The 25,659-nt window shown below is 42.4% G+C and overlaps 2 protein-coding genes across 3 annotated transcripts in view; both read right to left on the bottom strand.

Annotated features, from left to right (window-relative positions):
- Positions 1-922, bottom strand: part of LOC132826492 (charged multivesicular body protein 3) — a 181,076-nt gene extending 180,154 nt beyond the window's left edge. The window contains exon 1 of the mRNA XM_060842553.1: positions 460-922. The gene's annotated coding sequence lies outside the window, so the exon portion shown is untranslated. The remainder of the gene's footprint in view (positions 1-459) is intronic.
- Positions 923-9,184: 8,262 nt separating this feature from the next.
- Positions 9,185-22,291, bottom strand: cd8a (CD8a molecule). 2 transcript variants are annotated; one of them, XM_060828513.1, is made up of 7 exons: positions 22,205-22,291; positions 21,138-21,461; positions 20,827-20,931; positions 17,911-18,021; positions 17,773-17,812; positions 14,610-14,658; positions 9,185-9,773 (listed from the first exon to the last, which is right to left on the bottom strand). In XM_060828513.1, the coding sequence occupies exons 1-6, from the start codon at positions 22,242-22,244 to the stop codon at positions 14,613-14,615; spliced, it is 666 nt and encodes a 221-aa protein (XP_060684496.1). In that variant the 5' UTR covers positions 22,245-22,291; the 3' UTR covers positions 9,185-9,773; positions 14,610-14,612. The 2 variants fall into 2 exon arrangements, with proteins under 2 accessions (XP_060684496.1, XP_060684506.1); XM_060828523.1 differs by lacking the exons at positions 17,773-17,812; positions 17,911-18,021.
- Between the last annotated feature and the right edge of the window lie 3,368 nt (positions 22,292-25,659).

Here is a 25,659-nt window from a genome sequence, read left to right as displayed (position 1 = left end):
GATTAGTACTGAGGAAATACGACAGGGGCTGTGTTCTGAAAGGTGCTTGTGTGTTCATCATACTTAGCAGGCTTGATTTTTTAAGAGAAGTGCAAAACTTCAGGCTATTAGAATTCAGTACTAATCAGTATATCTGGAAGACAATTGTTGGACTCTAGCATTCCCACACATCATATTAGGGCATTAAGTTGACTGAGTTGTTGTCAGTCAAATAATTCAAATGGAGTAGATTCAAGAGACCCAATAATTATTTGGAAAACACCCTCAACAATGAACTCAGTTGTAAGCCATCATAGCTACGATCTCTTACTTAGGTTATATCCTTCAATTGTATGTGCAATTTCATTGCAGTTTGTGGAATTTTTTCCTGACAGAAACCAAAACTTAGACTGTGCTATGGGCATGGGCATGGGCAGGCCCACTTAGGAGATATCAACATTAAGACAGTTTCCAGCTTACCTGTTCAAACAGGGCATAAGGTGTCCATGGACCATTTTTTGTTCACCCCATATAGCGTTGCTGGCTGGGACAATTATTGACCTTCCAAAGTTGTCCTGGAGAAGGTGGTGACATGCTGCCTTCTTGAACCACTACAGTACTGCTGTTGGTAGACCCACAATGCCATGAAGGAAGGAATTCCAGGATTTTGACCCAGTAACTGTTGTTAAGACGGTTCTACCGTCCTCGTGTTCGTTTCGGAGGAATGAGACACCGGGTCAGATTCTAAGAAACAGACTGCTTTATTCGAGAGAGAATCGAGTTACAGCAAGGCATCAGACTTGCTGGAGAAGGCGTTCTGACCCTTTGTTCTAAGTTGTTTATTCTTATACCCCCCTTATTCCTGCACCGTTCCCTTATTTGGTAATGGTCGGTTCTATAGTTTGTCATTGGCCCCAGTCTCTTATCAGTGTTCGAACATGCCTTATTCAGCTATCAGTTAGCTCAACTTGCTATGTACCAGATGGCCCCCTTTGTTCTGTTTTTTCAAGTTTTACTGCTCTTTCAGTACTTTTCCACTGGTTCAGTTATCTCCCTCAGACCTCGTGTCTGTTTCCCCCTCTGGGGCCCCCTGGCCACATCAGCCTGAGAGCTATTTCTATCTAACATTTTAGTGTTACACCCATCTTACATTTGCCCGAGTGTTAGTCCTACCTAAGACTACCTAACACTGTGAAGGAAAGGTGATATATTTCCAAATCATGATGCTGAGTAGCTTGGAGTGGAACTTGCAGTTGCTTGTGATCCTATGTATCTACTGCCCTTGTCCCTTGGGTAGTAGATTTCAGTTTTGAGAGGTACTCAGTCTTGTTTCTTGGCTTGAGTAAGATTAATGATTTCCTGTTTCTCTGGAGCATTTCATCAGCTATACTCAACACCAACAACTGCCAATTTCCAAGTGCCAGCTTACAATTCATCTGCTTTATCGTTGAACACAACGTCTTCACCTTCGGCAACTAGATTAGATTACTTACAGTGTGGAAACAGGCCCTTCAGCCCAACAAGTCCACACCGACCCGCCGAAGCGGAACCCACCCATACCCCTACATTTACCCCTTACCTAACACTACGGGCAATTTAGCATGGCCAATTCACCTGACCCGCACATCTTTGAACTGTGGGAGGAAACCGGAGCACCCGGAGGAAACCCACGCAGACACAGGGAGAACGTGCAAACTCCACACAGTCAGTCGCCTGAGGTGGGAATTGAACCCAGGTCCCTGGCGCTGTGAGGCAGCAGTGCTAACCACTGTGCTACTGTGCCGCCCTTAACTAGTTCTTTATCCAGATACAATGAACAGCCATGGGGACCAAATTTGCACCCCAGTACACCAACTTTTTCATGCACAAGTTCAAGCAAGACTTCTTTGCTGCACAAGACCTCCAACCAATGCTATACACCAGATACATCAATGACAATTTCTACATTTGGACTTGTAGAGAGGAATTACTGAAACAATTACACAACAATATCACACACAAGTTTCATCCCACTTACTGCTCTTCAGAATCAGTCTCATTCTTGGATACATGCATTTCCATTGAGGATGGACACCTCAATACCTCACTCTACTGCAAGTGCACTCATAACCTTATAATGCTGCCCTTCTCTAACTTCCATCCTAAGCATGTTAAAGAAGCCATCCTCTATGGACAAGCCCTGTGTATACACAGGATATCGGCAAAAGTTAGGACTGCAGATGCTGGAAACCAGAGTTTAAATCTCAGTGGTACTGGAAAAGCACAGCAGGTCAGGCAGCATCCCAGGAGCAGGAAAATCAATGTTTCGGGCAAAAGCCTGATGAAGGGCTTTTGCCCGAAACATCAATTTTCCTGCTCCTCGGATGCTGCCTGACCTGCTGTGCTTTTTTAGCACCACCCTGACCTATACACAGAATCTGCTCAGGTGAGGAGGAACACAACGTACACCTAAAGATACTGAAAAATGCCCTCATAAGAACGGGATATCACGCTCAACTCATCGATCACCAGTTTGGAACATGCCACAGCAAAACATCACAATGACCTCCTCAGAAGACAGACATGGGATACGAATGATAGGATACCCTTCATTTTCAGAGCGGAGAAACTATGATAAGTTCTTCACAGCCTTCAACATGTCATCGATGATGACGAACGTCTTGTGGAGATCATCCCTGTACCTCCACTTCTTGCCTTCAAACAACCGCCAAAACTTAAACAGACCACCATTCACCACAAACTACCCAGCCTTCAGGAGAACATCATTCACAACACCACACTACTCTGCCACAGCAACCTCTGCAAGACATGTCAGATCATTGACATGGATACTACTGTCACACATGAGAACACTACCCACCATGTACATGGCAGATATTCATGTGACTGAGATAGTGTTGTCTATCACATACGCTGCATGCAAGGATGCTCCGAGACATGGTACATTGGTGAGACCATACAGATGCTAGGACAATGGATAAATAATACCATGCAACAATCACCTCACAGGGGTGTTCCCTCCCAGTTGGGGAACACTTCACTGGTCAAGGACCTTCCGCCTTCGATATTCAGGTAAGTGTCCTCCAAGGCGGCCTTTGAAATACACAACAATGTAGACTTGCCAATGAGAAATTGATAGCCAAGTTCCAAACCCATGAAGACAGCTGCAAACAAGATCTTGGGTTCATGTTGCGCTACATGCAACCCCACCATGCTATTCTGCATTTGAAAAATCTTTCTTAACATCCTGACTTGACACCATCACCGTAACCTGTCATTATTTCTCCACCTTAGTTAATTTGTACAGTTTTTGTTTACTTGTTACTTTGGTTAGACTCTTGATTTGCAACTCTTATACCTAGCATGTTATTTCAGTCATTTGGTTTACCTCCAGCACACTTTATTTTTAATTTTGTTTGTAATTGTCTCTCCGCCTCAATTAATTGGATTATAGATTATCCCTTCACTTGATATTCAACTGTTGACACTTTACTCACACTGTCTGACACTCTTGATCATCTGTAGAGACATATTATTCAGCCTATCGACTCACACCATTTGTGTGTTCTTTTCATCTCTCTGCCTGCAAGTTCGGTGCCTGTGTGCTTCCCTTCACTTCATCAGTATTTACTATGGAAAAGGATATGGAAGATATAGACTGTGGGCAAATAGATGGTGACATCTTACAAAATGTCCATATTACAGAGGAGGAAGTGCTGGGTGTCCTGAAACGCATAAAAGTGGATAGATCCCTAGGACCTGATCAGGTGTTCCCTAGAGCTCTGTGGGAAGCTAGAGAAGTAATTGCTGGGCCTCTTGCTGAGATATTTGTATCATCGATAGTCACAGGTGAGGTGCCGGAAGACTGGAGGTTGGCTAACGTGGTGCCACTATTGAAGAAGAGTGGTAAGGACAAGCCAGGGAACTATAGACCAGTGAGCCTGACATCGGTGGTGGGCAAGTTGTTGGAGGGAATCCTGAGGGACAGGATATACATGTATTTGGAAAGTCAAGGACTGATTGGGGATAGTCAACATGGTTTTGTGCATGGGAAATCATGTCTCACAAATTTGATTGAGTTTTTTGAGGAAGTAACAAAGAAGATTGATGAGGGCAGAGCAGTAGATGTGTTCTACATGGACTTCAACGAGGCGTTCGACTAGGTTCCCCATGGGACACTGATTAGCAAGGTTAGATCTTACAGAATACAGGATGAACTAGCCATTTGGATACGAACTGGCTCAAAGGTAGAAGACTGAAAGTGGTGGTGGAGGGTTATTTTTCAGACTGGAGGCCTGTGACCAGTGGATTGCTATAAGGATCGGTGCTGGGTCCTCTACTTTTTGTCATTTACATAAATGATTTGGATGCGAGCATAAGAAGTGCAGTTAATAAGTTTGCAGATGACACCAAAATTGGAGGTATAGTGGACAGCGAAGAGGGTTACTTCAGATTACATCAGGATCTTGACCAGATGGGCCATACATCAGGAGCATTTCTGAACTGACAGTCAGACTACTGCGACCACTAGGACTCATAACAGCACACAAACCAACAGCCACGCTCAGATAATAACTCACCAGGACAAAGGACCCGATACCCAGCATGAGCAAAACCAACGTAGTGTACAAAATCCCATGCAAGGACTGCACAAAACACTACATAGGACAAACAGGAAGACAGCTAACAACCCGCATCCATGAACACCAACTAGCCACGAAATGACACAACCAGCTATCCTTAGTAGCCATACACTCAGATGACAAACAACATGAATTCGATTGGGACAACACTACTATTATAGGGCAAGCCAAACAGAGAACAGCCAGGGAATTCCTAGAGGCATGGCACTCATCCACAAATTCTATCAACAGACACATTGACCTAGACCCTATATACCGGCCACTGCAGCGGACAGCAACTGACAACCGGAAGCGGCAGATTCAAACAACTATAAATGCCGGAGGAATCAGCACAGAAGCACTTCACAGGAGGCTCCCAAGCACTGAGGATGTCACCTAGAAAGGGGACGAAACGTTTGCAACAAAAACTCCCAGCTCGGCGAACAGAACCACAACAACGAGCACCCGAGCTACAAATCTTCTCACAAACTTTGAAGAGGTAGATATAGTCTCAGTGGGCTGAATGGTCTTCCCCCTGTAAATGGCACCATGTTTCTATGATTATTAAGTAATCTCAGCTTGTGAGAAAGTGTGTGTCAATTTGTATAAGTTTAAATTTCATTGGTTTGAAAGTCTATGTTTAGCAAAGATCATTTATATCAATTTCCAGTACCTCTGTCATTGTTGAGGTGGTTGTACACAAATTTGTCACCTCCAACAATCTTCACCATGGACTCAATAAACATTTGTCAGCCTCAATGGCACAGTATTCTCTGCACTGGTAAAGGTCCTATGCCCGCACCATCATCTCAGTGAACACAGCATTGGTGAGAGCACACCGTGAGTATTCTACAGTTTTTGGTCATCTGGCTGAAAACTATATTTACATTTGAAGCAGTTCAGAGACTATTCACTTACCTTATTCCTGTATGGAGGACCTGTTTTAGGAAGAAAGATTGAGCAGGTGGGACTATTCTCATAGGAGTTTAGTAGAATGAGAGATGATCTTATTGGAATGTTTCTGAGGATGCTGGAGTTGGTGGATGCTGAGAGGAAATCTCCCTTTGTGAGGAATCTAGTATTGGCTGGGGTGGGGGAATTGGAGGGGTGGGGGGTGTGGTGGCACACTTTAAATATATTTATTCATAAAATCATGAGGGGCATAAATAGGATAAATAGACAAAGTCTTTTCCCTGGGTGGGGAGTTCCGAACTAGACGACATAGGTTTAGGTTGAGAGGGCAAAGATTTAAAAGGGACCTAAGGGGCAACAGTTTCATGCAGAGGGTGATGTGTGAATGGAATGAGCTGCCAGAGGAAGTGGTGGAAGCTGGTACAGTTAAAGCATTTAAAAGGCATCTGGATGGGTTTATGAATAGGAAGGGTTTAGAGGGATATGGACCAAATGGGACTAGATTAGTTTAGGATATCTGGTCAGCATGGATGAGTTGGACTGAAGAGTCTGTTCCTGTGTTGTACATCTCTATGACTCTATGATTGGTATTTTCTTCAAAAGCCAGCGGTGAAGCCTGAGTTAAATAAATATTTAATTGATGAGAGAGTTAAGGGTTATGGGGTTAGGCTGGGTAATGGCCCATAGGAGAGTAATGTTCACACCACAGTCACAGCTGACCATTAATGTGGATGTAGAGACCATAAAGCCTACTCCCACTCCCATTGCTTATGTTCTTACTTTCAAACCTCAACTTACCCAAGAATCTGCTCATTGATCTTGCCCACACTTAAGTTGCCCATCCATTTTGTTGCCTCAGAAAGGCAGCCATCGTCAACCAAGACCCCTCCCACCCTGATTATAATCTCTTCCAACCTTCTGTCAGTCAGAAGGTACAAAAGTTTAAACATATGTTCAACAGGTTCAAGAACAGCTTCTTCCAAGCTGTTGTTAAATTTCTGAATTTCAAATCTAATGTGTTGATCTTGCTTTTCATGCACCTTCTTTACAGCTGTAGCTTTGTATTCCTCTCTCTGTCCAGTCATCCTATGATCTTTGTATGGTATGATCTGCCTGTACCTCACACAAAACTTTCCACTGTACATGTGGCAACAATAAATCAAATCAAATCAAATTCCAGGTTAACAACATGGAGTCACTTCCAAATTTCAAATTTCACACCATCTTTGAAGCGTGTAGTGGCAGCAGCAGCAGCAGCAGTCAGGGTGGGAGGGAGTCAGAAATAGACATAGGTTTGTTAAGTCCCATTATGGTAAATGACTGGTATTGATTTCACACAATCCATGTGATGTTCATCACTATCCCACATGTTTGTATCTCCACAAGGGCATTGTTTTAATATTTGCTGTTGGAATAGAATGTTTTGAATTGAATCTGCCTCACTGTTATTTGTGTGCGTGTGTGTAGCCTAGTTCTGTGTGTGTGTGTGTGTGTGTGCGCGTGTGTGTAGCCTAGTTCTGTGTGTGTGTGTGCGCGCGCGTGTGTGTAGCCTGGATCTGTGTGTGTGTGTAGCCTAGTTGTGTGCGTGTGTGTAGCCTGGATCTGTGTGTGTGTGTGTGTGTAGCCTAGTTGTGTGCGTGTGTGTAGCCTGGATCTGTGTGTGTGTGTGTGTGTGTGTAGCCTAGTTCTGTGTGTGTGTGTAGCCTGGATCTGTGTGTGTGTTTGTGTGTGTATGTGTGTGTAGCCTAGTTCTGTGTTTGTGTGTGTATGTGTATGTGTGTGTAGCCTAGTTCTCTCTGTGTGTGTGTGTGTGTGTGTGTAGCCTGGATCTGTGTGTGTGTGTGTGTGTAGCCTAGTTCTGTGTGTGTGTTTGTGTGTGTATGTGTAGCCTGGATCTGTGTGTGTGTTTGTGTGTCTTTAGCTACAAATGAATCTGCCAACTCAACCCACTTCGAGATCAAAAGTGGAGAAGATGCAAAATTGGGCTCCCTCTCTCAGCAGGTAAACCCCCGGTAAAAACAAGGATCCCTCCACCCTGCAGCCACCCTGCTTCTATTCCTGATGAAGGGCTTTTGCCCGAAACGTCGATTTTCCTGCCCCTCGGATGCTGCCTGACTTGCTGTGCTTTTCCACCATCACTCTGATCTAGACTCAGGTAACCCCCTCCCCCACCCCGAGCAAGATCGTATCTCACTGCAACGCCAAATCTGCAGTTAATGGATTATTTATTTTTGAGTTAAGATTCTAAACAACAAAATGGATAGGACTGAGAAGCGCTTGTAAAATCGGGCAGTGTTCGCTCGGGTGAGCAGGGTCGCTGTGTGTGTATTATTAAACCGGAGGCGACCCTGCCCCTCCACATAACTTGCTCGAAGGAACTCAGTTTGACGAGGTTGGTAACATCTATGCCTCTGCAGGAACCGATGCAGCTATTTGCGGCCACTCATCAGCTGCGGTTTCTGAAGCGACTCAAAGACAAGCCCAGAGCGAGGGTGTTGTTGTTTGCAATGTTTAATATCTCTCACACAAAAGCTACATTCGACTCACTTCAGGTTAGCAAAATAGTCCAAACTCGACAGACATCGAGGGGGAAACACAGGAAACAAACACAGGACTTCTCAAGTTAAACAAAACTGTTCCAGTAAAAAAAAGCATTGAAAAAGTAGTCAAATAATTCATAAATGTTCGTGTATTCCAGTATTGGAGAGTGTTGCGTGTAAACAAAATTGGTTGATCTTTAATCTTAAATCCTAACCCCGAACTGAATTTCTTTGTTCGACACATAGTTGCAACAAATTCTCTTTGAAGATTCTCTCTAATGACATGGCTGTGCGCAGAAAGGGACTGATAGACTCGATTTTGCCCACACATGGGTCTTTGAAATCTCAATCAGGGTAGGCAATGGGCTAGAGGCATCATCGCGAGACTATTCATCCAGAAACTCGGCTAACAATCTGGGAAGGTTCCTGAAGAAGGGCTCATGCCTGAAACATCGATTCTCCTGTTCCTTGGATGCTGCCTGACCTGCTGCGCTTTTCCAGCAACACATTTTCAGCTCTGATCTCCAGCATCTGCAGTCCTCACTTTCTCCTAACAATCTGTGAGTCTGGATTCGGCTTTCTCCATGGTTGATGGTGGAATTTGAGTTCAATAAAAATTCTGGAATTAAGTGTCTCATGATAACCATGGAACCATGATAACCATTGTCAGTGGAAAAACCCCCATCTGAATCATTAATGTCCTTTAGTCTGGCTTACATGTTACGCTGAGGGGTGACCTTAGAGGTTTCTAAAATCATGAGGACCATGGATCAGGTAAATATACAAGATTTTTTTTCCCTGGGGAGGGTGTCCAGAACTAGAGGGCATAGGTTTAGGGTGAGAGGGGAAATTTTCAGGCAAAGAGTAGTGTGTGTAAGGAATGAGCTGCCAGAGGAAGTGGTGGAGGCTGGTACAATTACAACATTTAAAAGGCATCTGGATGGGTATATGAATAGGAAGGGTTTAGAGGGATATGGACAAGTGCTGGCAAATGGGACTAGATTAACTTAGGATATCTGGTCAAGGGGCAAGTTGAACTGAAAGGTCTGTTTTTGTGCTGTACATGGCTATGACTGCATGACATGTGACTCCAGACCCACAGCAATGTGGCTGGCTCTAACTGCCCTCTGGGCAATGAATGCTGGCCTGCCCACATCCTTTAAAAATTACCCTCCTTGGGATTGGTTTCTATTCCATTCGGGAGACTGTGGTCACAACAGGAACAGTCAGATTGGAAGAAGTTTAAGTCCTCTTTTACACAGCTGAACCCCATCCCCCAACTCCCCACTCAGCCACTCTGCTCATGGGGAAGAAACTGGTGGCTTTGGCAAGACTGGATCACCAGGACACGGATAGAGAGCCCAGCTTTCATCCTCCAATTTCGACCGGGCGTTTGGGAAAAATATCAAAAAGTTACCAGGTGAAACTGTAGCTTCATCCTCGCGGATTGAAGTGTTGCAGAACACAGATATTGAAAAAAGGACAAGTTTACACTTAGATCAGTCGCCACTTTTTAATATCTTCCCAAACGCAGGACGCGTCACGTATTAGTTTCTGTCAGCTACAGCAATGTTCTAAACAATGAAGGGGGCAATTTGAATGGGTGTTGTGCAAAATATAAAGGCACGCTGAAGTACTTAGTCACTCCTGCGCAGCATCATTTATTTCTCAGAGGGTTTGATAATCCACGGATGGATCACACACATTTTCCGGAATGAACCTGGAACATGGAAAGATGTCATAATTTAATCAATGTGTTCATGCAGTAACAAAGTGAGCCAGAAACCCATATCCTAGGCATAGTAACATGAGCCAGACTCTAGGTTTCTAACCCACTGAGGTGAATCCTAAATCCAAGAAGGATAAATGACAAACTGTATCTGCAACTTCGAGAGTGGCTCACTTTACACAAAGTGTCCCCTGCAAAATGATGCTCCAATTAAAAGGATGGTCACTTTTCACTGGTACATAAGATGGTCACATCAATTTACTGGTGCCTTTATTAATATTTCAGAGAATTTAATTTTAATCCTATTCATCCATAAAATTCCAATAAAAAGTAATGATTATCGAAGCTATTGGGTTGTTTAGAAATCAATTTGATTCATTAATATCCTTCACAGAAGGAAATCTGCCATCCTTACACCGTCTGCCCAACTTATCTGTCTCTCAAAGGCCAGCAAGACATTACTAATCAAACCACTGTGCAGAAGTGGAAGAAGGAAAACAATTGGATAGAAGGCTGGCAATCTACCTGGACACTGCAAATTACAAAGATACAGCCAGCCCAATTCACATTGCAACACTTTTCTCACTGACATCTGGATCTTATGCCAATTCTTTTCACTTATAATTTTCACTTTTTCACTTGTAATTTAACACTTATCACAGTATGTGTAATAAAATACACACAGTCATGGAGATGTACACCATGGAAACAAACCCTTTGGTCCATGCCAACCAGATATCCTAAATTAATCTAGTCCCATTTGCCATCACTTAGTCCATATTCCTGTTCATATATCCAGACTGATGCCTTTTAAAAGCTGTAATTGTACCATCCTCCACCACTTCCCCAAGCAGCTCATTCCATACCCTCTGTATGAAAACATTGCCCCTGAGATTCCTTTAAATCTTCCCCTGTCACCTTAAATTTATGTCTTCTAGTTTTGGACACCTCGACCCTGGGAAAAAGACCTTGTTTATTTACCCTATCCATGCCCCTCATTATTTTATAAACCTACCCCAGTCTATTTGGCCGTTCCCTACAGCTCAAACCTCCAATCCTGACAATATGCTTGTAAATCTGTTATGAACCCTTTCAAGTTTAACAACATATTTCCCAAAGCAGGGAGACCAGAATTTTAAATGGCCCACCTAATGTCCGTTACAGCCACAACATGACATCCCAACTCCTACAGTGAATGCAAAGACCAATAAAGAAAGCAATCAATCCATCAATTTAGACAGAAGTCCCACATTCTAGCCAACCAATAGTCTGATATAAGCATACCCACTGAGTCATACCTTGGGGAGGTGGGCAAGGGGTGGTGAGGAGACAGCATGGGACCCTCGGGCAACTATCTGTGTGGAGTTTGCACGTTCTCCCCGTGTCTGTGTGGGTTTCCTTCAGGTGCTCTGGTTTCCTCTGACAGCTCAGACCAACCAGAACTGGTGAAACATATTTGACTATATACTCATCTACCTACAAATGTAGAAGCATCTGTAAGTCCATAAGACTATAAGACATAGGAATAGAATTAGGCCAGTCGATTCATTGACTCTGTTCCACTACTCAATCTTGGCTGATAAGTCCATTGGTACGAGAAGACCGAGTCCTGCCTTCTCACTGAGGACTACTTTCATTATGTTGTTCATGACTGTCACTGCGCTAAATGTGGTAGATTCAGAAAATGTCTGGTAAACAAAACTAAGTCGCACTCAGGTTTTTAAATCATCATCATGAGGTACCAGCAAGACAACTGTATTCGCTCGTTGGTACCCTCAAAGCCCAGCATGTCCCTCACTCTACCAGTCCCATCAAGCCGATGGATCAATTTTGGTTCAATCAGGACTGTAGGAAAGTATTCAAGGAGCAGTATCAGGTATATTTACAAATGAAGTACCAGCCTGGTGACTCTGCAACGTAGGACTATTGCATAGCATGCTAAATAGCTGAAGCAGCATGTTATAGGTTGAGGGAAGTATCTCACAATCAACAAATAACATTGAATTCTTCAATTCTGTGACACTGAATTGTGAATGGTGGTGGAGAATTAATTGGGTGCATGGTCTCCACAACCATTCCCAACCTCAGTAATGGGAGAGACCAACACTTGGTGCAAAACAAAAACACGGTTGAAGCATTTGCAAATATTTTCAACCAGAAATGCCAAGAGAATGATCCATTTTGACATCTTTGAGATGTCAAATATTACAGATCTTCATCCAATTCAATTCAATATAGATGATTGCATGAAATGACTGAAGACCTTAATACAACAATAAAGACAAAATTGTTAATGATCCTGGCAACATCTGAGAGAAATGCTGAAGACCTATGCTTCAGGCTAGATCCATCCCTAGCAAAGCTCCTTCACTACAGCTACAACATTGTGGAATTGTACAGCTACACTCTGTCCACAAATAACAGAAGGAATCTAATCCAGCAAATAACTACCTGCTCTCAATCATCAGCAGAGTTACAAAAGGTGTCATTGACAAGAGATTCTAACTATCTTTCTTGACATTCAATGACATTGCCATCACACAATCTCCCACCGTCAACATCCTGGATATTGTTGTTAACCAGAACCTTAACTGGACAAGCCATATAAGCGCTATGGCTACCTCTACATCTGACTCCCCAAAACCTGCCACTACCGACAGAACAGAAGTCAGGAGTGTATTGCAATATTATCCCCTTGCCTAGATGAGTGCAGTTCCAACAACACACAAGAAGCTCAACCACCTCCAGGACAAAGCAGCCTTATTGACTTGCATTGCATCCACCACCTTAAAACTTGCACTGCCTTCAGTTCTGACCACATTGACAGGAATATGTATCATTTTCTGCAATATACCAAAGCTGCTTCAACAACTCCTTCCTAAATGGAGGCCATTACCACATAGAAGAATAAGGGCAGCAGATGCATGGGAACACTATCTTACAGAAATCCCCTCCAAGTCACATAATGACTTGACTTAAAATTATACCACTGTATCCTCGGGTCCGGTTTTCACAGTCTCAGTTACCTGCAGTTTTCCATGGGCCGAACACATTACAGGGAGCCTTCCAGAACCAAGGACCAGGGGGCTGCCAGGAAAGTAAATTTCCCATTTAAATGATTTCGTTCGTGATGATTCATGGTTTTGGGTTTCACGGTAGTCCCCTCGGTTATGGGGGGACTACCATATTGTCATTCTTCACTATGTCTGCATCAAAATCCTAGAATTTCCTCCCTAAAGTTGTGCTTAAGTCTAGTGGCAAATCTCAGAACAGTTAAGTTAGCATCTGGGTTTGAGAATAATTTTCAATCTTTAATAAAGATTTTTAAATGGCTAAATTATTTCACAAAGAAAACATAATTACAAACAGCCAACATAGGTTTCAGACAAGAGATTATGCTTGATAAGTCTGATACAACTCTTTGAGGAGGTGATAGATATGACCTATTGGAGAAATACATAAAAGTATTCATGTGGTGCACATGAACTGTCAGAAATCTTTTGACAAAGTAATACATTGAATAGGTGGAGGTAATTGGGTTAGGGTGTTGTCACTGCTTTAGTAATCCAGAGTCTCAGGCTGATGTTCTGTGCACAAGGATTTGAATTTATAATAGGTAAAATTTGAATTTAATAGAATCTGGAATTTTTAAAAAAAGTGATTGACATAAAAACTGATTCACTGACATCCATCCTTCAGTGAAGGAAATCTACCCTCCTTACTCAGTCACATGACTCCAGGCCAACAAAATTTGGACGGCTCTTAATTGCCCTCTCAAATGGCCAAGAAAGATAATCAGCTCAACGGCAATCATAAATGAGCTACAATTGTCAACCTTGCCAGTGCTACCTATATTCCATGCAAGAATTTTAAAAAAAGGACTCCTTAAGAAGATTTTAAATAATATGGAGTTTAGGAAGGTAGCAAATTGAGATCAAAGCCTATTGGAAGGGAAGATCCAAATAACTGGAGTAAGCAGTTTCCTAGGGAATTTGGAACAGATAACATTGGGGAAGGGGGAGTCTTCTTGGGATCCTATGTAAATTCTTCTGATTTCAACCATCTACCGTACTATTTACTTAAGTTGAAATAAACTGTCAAACCTTATTTTTCTACGACAACGTGAGCTCAACTTTGTCCCATTTATCAGTAATGCAGCATACTTCTACTACAAATCTCAAGGGCTTTGCAATTTAAATATATTTTTATATCTTGATAGGTTGACTTCACAAACATACTCACATTTCATATCTTGGACTTCTTCCCATACTGAACTCCAACTTGTCTAATACTTTGCAACCCACAGCCTGTCCTTATTGATCTCAATCAACTCCATCTTTCAATGCACTGAATTCAAAATTCCCAATCTAATTTTAAAATTTAATTTGGAACTTTTGTGGTCACTTTCAGCTTTATATTTAGTTTACATCCCAATAATCTCAGACATTGAGTTCTTGTATACTCCCTTTCCTCAGCATTATTAATTGCCATCACAGATTTAGTTGTCGAGATCCCATCTCAGGAACTCCCACTCCAAATCTCTTTGTCTTACTCCTTCCCTTTAAAAATCCTCAATACCTATCTTTTAGACTATACATTTGATCAGTTAACTATCACTCAGTGAAGAACATTGTGATATTTTATGGTGTTACAAGCACTTTACAATTAAAATTGTTACATGGGTATATAGAGTCTATATGACTCATTCTTAAGTAATCACAAAGCTTGACATATTTTGCTGCACTAATAGTATATTTATGCAATACTAAGATCATAACTTGTGCCATAGTAACTTGGTTCTTTCCTTCATTGAAGTACAGTACATACTTGTTAAAGGTATCTGTTTTGTGGTCTTCTATCTTCTTCAGCAATTGGTCTATAATGAATTAAAAAACATGTTAATGTAAGAAGCAGCAATTATTTTTCTTGAATATGTTACACTGTCATAGCTGATGTAGGCTTTGAAATGGCCCCTGTCAACAATAGAAATGGCTAGATTATAGAACAATTATGACTTATAGTTAGATATAGAAAATTTGTTCAATAAAGTTAGTGACTGATATATTTCATGTATTTTAAATACTTATGTCATAATTTAGTAAATATCTTTATGAAAACTGAATTAAGTATTGGCACAGGTCTATTCCTGCAATACTTAAATAGGAATAATGCAGCAGTGCATTTAAGTGAATATTTTCTGAAATGAATATATCTGTTTAATTAATATAAAACAACTAGAAAAAAATACACTAAAAACTAAACTTAAACTCATTAATGGACCACGAATGTCTCTGGTCTCTGCCAATTTATTCTTCAGTGCACAGCTCAAAGCCTTGTTACTTCAGTTTAACAATGGCATTTGGGCTTAAGATAGGAATTGAGAGTCAGGATTCCTATGTGCTTTAATAAAAACTTAATCTAAACACCTGACAGTCTACCATCAACATTTCTAACAGACTATGAAATATTGAACACTGCAAAAACAAAATCTGAATAAGTATATGATTTCTACACAGCAAAACAGACTGAGAACATCAGAGAGCCCATGAAATATAATGTTTTGCCCTTGTGGCTGGGTGAAGGGAAGGTGATTTAGTTTGGTTGTGGAACGCAGTTGGCAAGAGTTGAACAATGAGTTATGAGAATAGATATTATGGAGTTTCATTTGATTACCCTTGAAATGGACAGCAATATGTAACAAACGTTTCCTCCCAAAGTTAGATGAATTAGATTTAATAGGGCTTGTGGAATGATTGATGAAGTAAATGCTTTTCTTTTTCTGTGCATTATTTTTGGTCTTGTGAATCTTATCTCTACAGTACATTCCTATATTCATCATTATCCTGACTCTATAATTCTATATTAATCATTCACCATCACTAAGTGCATTTTTTCTATCTTAGTTCTCTTTAAGAATTTATAATATTAGAAAAAACATAATTAGGTTTTTTCTTAAACTTATCAGATCCAGTTAAACACACTTGCAACTACAATCTGTTCCGTACAAAGTCCCATTCATTCATCAGTTCTGTCCTTGCTACCTCCATTACCTCTACTTTTCAATGCACTGAATTCAAAATTCATGCCATCATTTTAAAATTTCCTGTAGAACTTTTGTGGTCACTTCCAGTCCTGTACTTATTTTACATCCTAATAACGTCTGACATTGGGCTCTTGTACATTCCCCTTCCTAAGCAGTTTTAGTTGGATTCAGAGCATTTAGGTGATTAAGTCCGATACCAGGAACTTCCACTTTAAATCTTTGTGCTTTGCTACTTCCCTAATTGGCTTTAAAACCTTCCTCAAAATCTTTCTTCATGATTGTTGCCTTCTAAATTGTAACCTCTCAGTGAGTCTGCTCAATGCCAAAACAGAGACTCGAAACTCTAACTTCATCAATGTCTTAATATATCCCTGTTTTATATGCAAAGTCCTTTTATATAAAGCCTAGCAAGTTAATTTACAATCTTTCTGTCAACATCACTATGTTTCTTCCCTTTATTAAAAGTCTTCTGGGTATTATTAATCGTTCTAAAATATGCTCCTTCATCTTGCACGAATAGATTTGAGGTTTTGTTTTAAAATAGGATATTTGAAATGATTTTTAAAACTCATTTTTAAACAATGTGGTGTATGAGAACTGAAAACTGTAAACAAGATAGATATTATCTGTAATCAAAACAGCAAGTACTGGAACTAATCGGCAAGTCAGTCAATATCTGGCACCAGAGAAACACAACGTTTAAGTCAATGCTTTCTAATTAGATATTTTTCAACTGAATCAATTTTAATTTGAAATATGTTTATTAATTAATGAGAAGTGGGCATTTCTCAAGGAACTATAATTCATTGCCTGTCGCAATTGCTTTTCAGAAGGTGACAATGAGCATCTAAAACTGATGCTATAATGTAGAAGGACTCCAAAGGTGATTTTAGGTGTGGATTTCCAGCATTTGGATTTAGCACTGATGAACGAATGTCAAACCAGCCACCATGTAGATTTCCGAGGTCCCTGCGTTTTAAGGACTTCTGGAATCAGAGGTCAATAATTCCGTCTTGTTGATCAGCGTGCGCGGACCCTCTGAGAGGATGCTTAGAGACCTATTTCTAACTCAGAATCATTTGGGACTTCGAAGGAAATGTATTGGTGTTGCCCCCCCCCCCCCCCCCCCCTTCCCCGCCATGATTCAGCTGCCCTTGATATTCTGGGTAGTGATAGTCGTTGGGTTTGAATGGTGCTGTTGAATCTTTAATGAGTTGCTTCAGTGAATCCTGTCCGTGATATATAGAGCAGCCACATTGCACTCATTGAAGAAGGAACTCTGTGATTCTGTGAATGAATGTTTAAGGAGGTGGATTGGCTGCCAATCACCTCGTTGTACAAGTGAGGACGCCAAAGAGCTGTTAGAGTTTTAATGGGTCGAATGGTCTCTTCCTGTGCCATCATGTTCTTAGCTCATGTGGGTTACCTGCAATTTCCCTTTTTATTGTTTCCAAAACTTATGTCCATCAGCTTTGATCCCTCACCAAGACATAACACTTCATGATTTGGAGATGCCGGTGTTGGACTGGAGTGTACAAAGTTAAAAATCACACAACACCAGGTTATAGTCCAACAGGTTTAATTGGAAGCACTAGCTTTCGGAGCGTCGCTCCTTCATCAGGTGATATCACCTGATGAAGGAGCGTCGCTCCGAAAGCTAGTGTGCTTCCAATTAAACCTGTTGGACTATAACCTGGTGTTGTGTGATTTTTAACGTTTAACACTTCATAGAATTCTTTCCCGGGTTAAGCTAATTTAAAAAATCCACTCTGTGCTTTCCTAACACCATAGAGATGGAATTCCTTGTACAGTACAGCCATTTCCACCCGCAGCCAACTTGTCTATTTACTAGGCGCTATGTTGCCTTTCTCAGAGATGTGGCAAGGTGTGACATCAAAGCCATTCTCTGGTGTTGCAAACCGGATTGTCTTTTTATTGTGAACGAACCTCTTTCTGAACTGATGCTGGCAGCGTCTCCGGCGTGGCCCTGGAAAACAAACACAGCTTAGTGCATTTCAATCAGGTTCGAGTTAATTAGGTTAAGTTGGCAATTTTTCTGAAATGAGAAAGATGTGAAAAATGTACTTCTGCAATAAGCAATGGAGACACAGGTGAGTGCGAGGAGCAGCAGGACGGCGGCGCCAGTCAGTGGAGCCCAGATAATAACGTGGCAGCTCATTGGGACTTGGGTATTCCCTGAAATGAAACAGAACAGGGAACTTATGTAACCACAACCCATGACTTGTTACGTCAATGCCAAGGCAAATGGGCCGTAAATTCACACACTTTTCAGCGAGCAAATAAAAATTTCGATAAATAGAATAATAATTGAGAGGGAATGATTGGATTTAACATTGGACATTACCCTAGGATGCCCAGAAAGAACAGGAGTAAACACATACAGGTAGAAACCCAATAGTCCAGGATATTCACCAGAAGCAGCAGCTGCCTTTCTCAGCTTCAGGCAGAACCCCCCCGCCCAGCCCCCGATCAGTTTGATAAATTTAGACAAATTACCCCGGCTATTCTGGCGGGTAAAATTCACACGCGCTTGCAGTCATTCTAAGAAACCCTGGTATTGTCAAAGTGACAGAAATTTAGACACGGATTAACCTCCTTCCGCCATTAACTTAATTATATCTTCCAACTGAAAAGTTAAACTCAAACCCGCTGTGTTTAAACCTTTAACTGTGCATCTTGTTGGATAGGAATTCCGTTGCAGTGAGAGAGGGATTGATGTTAAGTGTTCAGACAAACTCATTGCAGTGATGTTCGTCCCGTTGGAGATTCACACTTAAAATCATGAGCTTCGTGTGAAAGGGGTGGCAAATCTAGCGCAGGGTTTGATAATCCTGGAGGTGGTTGCGGTATGATTAGACAAAGGGTCAGTTAGACTCGAAACGTCAGCTCTTTTCTCTCCCTACAGATGCTGCCAGACCTGCTGAGATTTTCCAGCATTTTCTCTTTTGGCGGGATGATTAGGATCATGATTAGAACGATCGAGGCACTAAATTTCCCAAAGACCAGGATACATGGTTATACAACAAAATACTTTCACTATCAGCCCCTGAAATCGCACTGGTCTGGAAATACCCTCTGCTATAGGGTTAACGGGAACTCCAGCGCCTGCTTTGAGCTCACCATTGACAGCGTGTGAACTGTGAAACTGGGCGCCATCACTGACCGCGTGAACGCCCAGGGCGAATTCTGAGAGATTACCACCTTTCTGTGGGTAGACTTTAATTGGTCACTTTATAGGGGAGGTCATCATTTACCCTTACAGAATAAATAGGGTTAAAATCTCGTACATCCGAACCAGTTACATCAAATGAAACCAAAGGTCAAGAAGCGGCAACGCTTTCTTCAGGGCATAAGTGGGTAGGGGCGAGGGACTGAACTGATAAAGTTACACATCAGAGGAGCACCCTCTGCAGGGAAGCAGAGAGGGGGAGAGAGAGAGAGAGAGAGACGCTCCTCTCTCACTCCACCAAAGTTTCATGCTAACTTCGGGGTTAAGAATGGTGCTGACCCTGTTCAGAGATAAGACTAGAGTGGTGCTGGAAAAGCACAGCATTCCAGGAGCAGGAAAATCGACGTTTCGGGCAAAAGCCCTTCATCAGGCAGGACTTGAATCTGGACCTTATGACTCAGAGATAGGGACATTACCACGAGTGAAGGTTTACAAGAGGCCGTCAGCGATATGACCAACGGTCTTGTGAAGATCTCTTCCAGCTTTTGAGAGGGAGAGAAGCCTGTGTTCCTCCAAACCATGCCAGATTCAGAAAGTTAGTGTTGGGACAGGAATGAGAGAAAGAGTGAGTGATTTAAGGTATCCCCATACTGTTGGTGGAATGTCTGGAGAAAAGGCACGTTTGCATTCATCCAAAAACAGTGGTTGAAGAAAGCCAAAGTGGGTGCTGCAGATTTTGGAGATGAGAGTCAAAATCCCATGCAAGGACTGCACCAAACACTACATAGGACAAACAGGAAGACAGCTAACGGTCAGCATCCATGAACACCAATTAGCCACGAAACGACACGACCAGCTATCCTTAGTAGCCATACACGCAGATGACAAGCAACATGAATTCGACTGGGACAACACCACTATTATAGGACAAGGCAAACAGAGAACAGCCAGGGAATTCCTAGAGGTATGGCACCCATCCACTGATTCTATCAACAAACACATCGACCTGGACCCTATATACCGGCCACTGCAGCGGACAGCAACTGACAACCGGAAGTAGCAGAGACAAACCACTATAAATGCTGGAGGAAACATCACAGAAGCGCTTCACAGGAGGCTCCCAAGCACTGAGGATGCCACCTAGACAGGGGACGAAACGTCTGCAACACAAATTCCCAGCTCGGCGAACAGAACCACAACAACGAGCACCCGAGCTACAAATCTTCTCCCAAACTTTGAGAGTCAAGAGTGGGTGCTGGGAAAGCACAGCAGGTCAGGCAGCATTTGGAGGAGCTGGAAAATCGACGTTTCGGGCAAAGGCCCTTCATCCTGAACCATCGGTTTTCCTGCTCCTCGGATGCTGCCTGACCTGCTGTGCTTTTCCAGCACCACACTCACCGCCGTCTACTCCAGGGTAATTAGACGTAGGTCTGGCCAGCGACACCCACACCCTAAGGACTGATTCCAAAATAAATAAACACGTGGGTGATTTCCTCCTTCCATACTCCCCTCCCCCACCCCCAAGGGATTTCTGGAAATTAATGATTCGTCGTGAAAAATGTTTGAGATGTGATGCTTCGTATTTTAAGGGTTTTTAAAATACAGTCAATATTTGGTGCACAGAGGTAGAGTAAACAATGCTGGATTATTGTGGGAAAGGATGGTAATAGTGGTCTGAATGGCTTCCCTCCGGCGACAGAAGGATCATCAAACTGGCATTTAGCCGGACACAGTGTCTGAATCAGAGGAACTAGGGTTTTGAAAGTTCCCTCTGGAGAATGTTCTGAATGTTCGAGTCGCATTGACCGTACCTCTTTGAGTTGAGTGACATTGAGTAGATCCTTTGCTGTCCGGCGTGGTCGGTTTTGCTTGCGTCGTGGTGGGCACGGTGGTTGGCTTTGGTGTAGTTTTAACCTCTGGATTTAACCAACCAAAATTAAAAAGAGACGTGCGTTTAATAATAGTATTTTTTAAAAAAAAACTAAAGTCATGAAAATGAGCATAAATCGAAGTAATCTATTAAAACGTCCGGCTATACCCACGGGTGGTGAAATATTAAAGGGAAATTTTACTAAAGTAGAATTAGCCATGGGGTTATAATCAATAATTTAACCTCACTGACCTTCAACATACAGCTCAATGTCATTCCCAAAACGCATGGCCATGTTCTTGACCATGAAACAGTAATACTTCCCAGAGTCTTCCTTCTGAAAATTCTTGATCGTCAGGGACACTCTGTTGGATGACTTTGCTGCATCGTATTTGTCGGATTGGGCCAGAGCCTTCACTCGTCCCGCGCCTGTTACATACAGCAAGAACTTCGGCTTGGAAGCGCGGGACTGTTGGAACCAATAGACCCCCTCGTCTGCGTTCAATGAACATGTTACGTGAACGATTTCCCCTTTTTTCACCACTCTGTTTTCCGATAAAAGCGGTAGGACGGTGCCTATGTTAAAACACAAACAAATTAACATCAGAGTGGTGTTTAATTTGGGGTGGGGGGGGGGCGGTGGGCAGCTTTGAAAGCAGGAGACAGTGAGGACTGCAGATGCTGGAGATCAGAGTCGAGAGAGTGGTGCTGGAAGAGCACAGCAGGTCAGGCAGCATCTGAGGAGCAGGAGAATCGACGTTTCGGGCAAAACCCCTTCACTCATTCGGAAGAAATTTAAAAAAAGGACTCAAAATTTTAATTCCCGAGATGCTGCCAGACCTGCTGAATTTCTGCATCATTCCCTGTGCTGGTGAATCTGTTACAAAATCCACTCCCTAATCAAGAGACATGGGGCTTTCTGAACCTGGAACACGTTATTAGTGGCTACAAATCAAATGGAAATAGATTGCCTTTTACGTTGGCGTTGTGAACAGAGTCGTTGTCCCCACATAACTGACCAACGAATTTTCCAGGGAGGGCGTTAGAAACGTACAGCGCTACATGTTTTAGCTTTGCAATGAAGTCCGGAGAAATTAGCACATAGTCTCCTTTAAAAAAATCGCTATTTCGATTTAATTGCATTAAATACATGAATCGAAGTAAAATATGTTGTTCACTCCCACCACACACAGACACAAACACATTCATCTGTCTGTTTCAATTCGAAAAATATGCATTTTCCTTCTGCAAATAGCCGAATATCTTTAATCTTTGCGAGACAAGTAAGAGAATATAAATCATTCAGTATTATTGCTCACTTATCAGTTGGGTCGCGAGGAGGAATCCAAGAATTTTCATGATGGGTTCAAGGCACTTGCGTGTAGGGTCGATGTTTACCAACGAGTGGAACTTCTGCAACAACCCGTGAGTGCACCGCATCAGGACGTGAGGTCATTACCTCCGCAGGCGTATCGATATATTTTGTTTAACAAGTGCCTTCAATGAACATTCATGTCCAATGAGTTTCAGCCTCCCATTGGAAATGAAATACAAATATCTGGGATTCGCTGGATCTCAAACAGCGGCACTGTGTTCGGCCTTCAGGGATTAGTGTAACTGATACATGACTTTGTTGAGTTACAAATTGTTTTCTGTCAGGTCACAAAGGATATGTGAAAGACATACCTCAAGCATCCGTTAAATTGACGTTGGTTTTAACAATACGTAAGCAGGTTCAAACTGCCCTTCATCTATTACATTAGTGCACATACAGGGTTTGGAACAGACAAAATACTTTAGAAAATCTTATTTTTCCCATGCATCTGTGAGATGTATACTACTTAAAGTGAGGTCTCCTTGATTTGGACTCTTTGACTGGAGTATTGCTTGGACCACATCTCATTCGATGTCTGTGTGGGTGATGACTCAGTTCAATCCACATCTGTGATATTTTTGAAACATTTGGCCATTGCCTGAAATGGTAATTTGACTGCAATTTCCGGAACCAACTGAAACGGCTGCCTGAACATACAGCACCGATGGGTGACAGGTGACTGCAGCAATGTGCCTTGGATGTACAGATTAAGATTAAGATTACTTACAGTGTGGAAACAGGCCCTTCAGCCCAACAAGTCCACACCGACCCTCCGAAGAGCAACCCACCCAGACCCATTCCCCTACATTTACCCCTTCACCTAACACTACGGGCAATTTAGCCTGGCCAATTTACCTAACCTGCACATCTTTGGACTGTGGGCTTTTCTTTTTAATTGAAGAGTAATATATAATACTTTTTTTTGTTTCTGAAGGACCAGCTGCTGATTTAAAACCAAACCACCATCAAACAAACGAGAATAGTTCACCAGCGAGCTGAGACCTTCAAACTAACAGATGTCGTACACAGTACACTCACAATACTGTGCAAACATGTGGATTTCCATGTGTTCATAATCCATTCTAAGGAGCAATAGCTTCGGTTCGATGGGCTATTTCCCCTCTGCAATAATTGTCAATAAAGGCTTCATATTTGACCGTGAAATTGAATTAAAGGGGGACCACACCTTCCAAATCAGGTTATCTGGCCCAGTCCATAATAAAAGTGGGAAGAATGAAGATTATATAAAATATTTCGGGGAATTCAACCTCTTCACCATGCTTTCAAATATTCCTAAGAAGACACAACTTTTCATAAGAAATACAGGCTAACTGCAGTACCTTCATTTATAGAAAACAGAACAATACAGCGCAGAATAGGACCTTCAGCCCTCGATGTTGCGCCGACCTGTGAACTACTCTAAGCCCATCCCCTTACGCTATCCCATCATCATCCATGTGCTTATCCAAGGACTGTTTAAACCTTCCTAATGTGGCTGAGTTAACTACATTGGCAGGCAGGGCATTACCACCCTCTGACATTTGTCTTAAACCTATCACCCCTCAATTTGCAGCTATGCCCCCCTGTACAAACCGCCGTCATCATTCATGTATGGTGTGCCTGTAGATCTCCAGTGTCACGGAGTTAGAACTGATTACTTCATTATTTCTCTCTACCTGCCACAAGGAATATTGTCAGGAAGCAAGATTATCATCAATATAACAATTAGCGGTAGCCCCGTGCACCTTGTTAGAGGTATAAAACCACGGCTCTTGTCAAAAATGGTGCTGAATATATTGCCCTGATCATATTTTGAATCAATGAATTCAGTTAACAACAATTAGATCCCCTACAGTGTGGAAATAGGCCCTTGAGCCTAGGGCTCAACCAGTCCATACCGACCCTCCGAAGAGTAACCCAACCAGACCCACTTCCCTGACTACTGCACCTAATACTATGAGGCAATTTAGCTTTGGACTGTTGGAGGGAACCCACGCAGTGAATGTGCAAACTTCACACCGAGGCTGGAATCGAATTTGGGACCCTGGTGCTGTGAGGAAGCGGTGCTAACCACTGAGCCACCGGGTCGCCCTTGCTGTATTCGAGACTTCAATATTCCCCACACAGCAACCGCCCGTTTTACCAGATTGCCATTGTTTCCATCCTCTGCATGTCCTGCTTGGCTTAGCCTCTGCTGCATGCTCCGTTACTGCTTCATTTATCGATGCCACATTTTCTTTCATTTGTTTAAACCGAATTGCTTAATTAGATTTACAGATCCTCCCCCCCAATACTTGGCAGGAGTTTGTATCGAGTGACTGCATTGTTGTTATCTCCTCAATAAAAAAAACCTTGCCCCAATTCCATGATTTCTACCAGATTGCAAAGGAATTACATTCATGGCTCTGATCAATTTATTTTGTCAAATTGGGTGAGTAGCTTCCTATTACCCGTGATAAATTGAAATGCATGCACTTTTATAATGTTTGCATTTCATGTAAAATATCAAATTCTAGGAGGTCTTGTCGCACTTTGCGTAGTGTCCCCACCTCTCAATCTGGAGTCCATAACCTGATGGGCAAGGAAACTACATTAACATAGAACAGAGAACATAGAACAGTACAGCACAGAACAGGCCCTTCAGCCCACAATGTTGTGCCGACCACTGATCCTCATGTATGCACCCTCAAATTTCTGTGACCATATGCATGTCCAGCAGTCTCTTAAATGTCCCCAATGACCTTGCTTCCACAACTGCTGCTGGCAATGCATTCCATGCTCTCACAACTCTCTGTGTAAAGAACTCGCCTCTGACATCCCCTCTATACTTTCCGCCAACCAGCTTAAAACTATGACCCGTCGTGTTGGTCATTTCTGCCCTCTGGCTATCGACTCTATCTACGCCTCTCATTATCTTGTACACCTCAATTAGGTCCCCTCTCCTCCTCCTTTTCTCCAATGAAAAAAGTCCAAGCTCAGTCAACCTCTCTTCATAAGATAAGCCCTCCAGTCCAGGCAGCATCCTGGGAAACCTCCTCTGAACCCTCTCCAAAGCATCCACCTCTTTCCTATAAAAGGGCGACCAGAACTGGACGCAGTATTCCAAGTGTGGTCTAACCAAAGTCTTATAGAGCTGCAACAAGATCTCATGGCACTTAAACTCAATCTCCCTGATAATGAAAGCCAAAACACCATATGCTTTCTTAACAACACTGTCCACTTGGGTGGCAATTTTAAGGGATCTATGTACCTGCACACTACGATCCCTCTGTTCCTCCACACTGCCAAGAATCTTATCCTCAATCCTGTGCTCAGCTTTCAAATTCGACCTTCCAAAATGCATCACCTCGCATTTATCCAGGTTGAACTCCATTTGCCACCTCTCAGCCCATTTCTGCA

This window comes from Hemiscyllium ocellatum, chromosome 1 (genome assembly GCF_020745735.1).
Source record: "Hemiscyllium ocellatum isolate sHemOce1 chromosome 1, sHemOce1.pat.X.cur, whole genome shotgun sequence".
Lineage (NCBI taxonomy): Eukaryota > Metazoa > Chordata > Chondrichthyes > Orectolobiformes > Hemiscylliidae > Hemiscyllium > Hemiscyllium ocellatum.
Note: the sequence above shows the minus strand (reverse complement) of the source record. Positions and strands in the feature narration are given on the sequence as shown.

Bases quoted from the DNA above. Each gene is read 5' to 3' on its own strand.
- cd8a (XM_060828513.1), bottom strand. From the start codon at position 22,244: ATGAAAATTCTTGGATTCCTCCTCGCGACCCAACTGATAA. The intron at 18,022-20,826 runs GTACGGTCAATG...GTTTCATTTCAG, and splicing joins ATGTCACTCAACTCAAAGAG to GGAATACCCAAGTCCCAATG. The intron at 14,659-17,772 runs GTTCGTTCACAA...AATTCATTATAG, and splicing joins CAGCATCAGTTCAGAAAGAG to ACCAATTGCTGAAGAAGATA.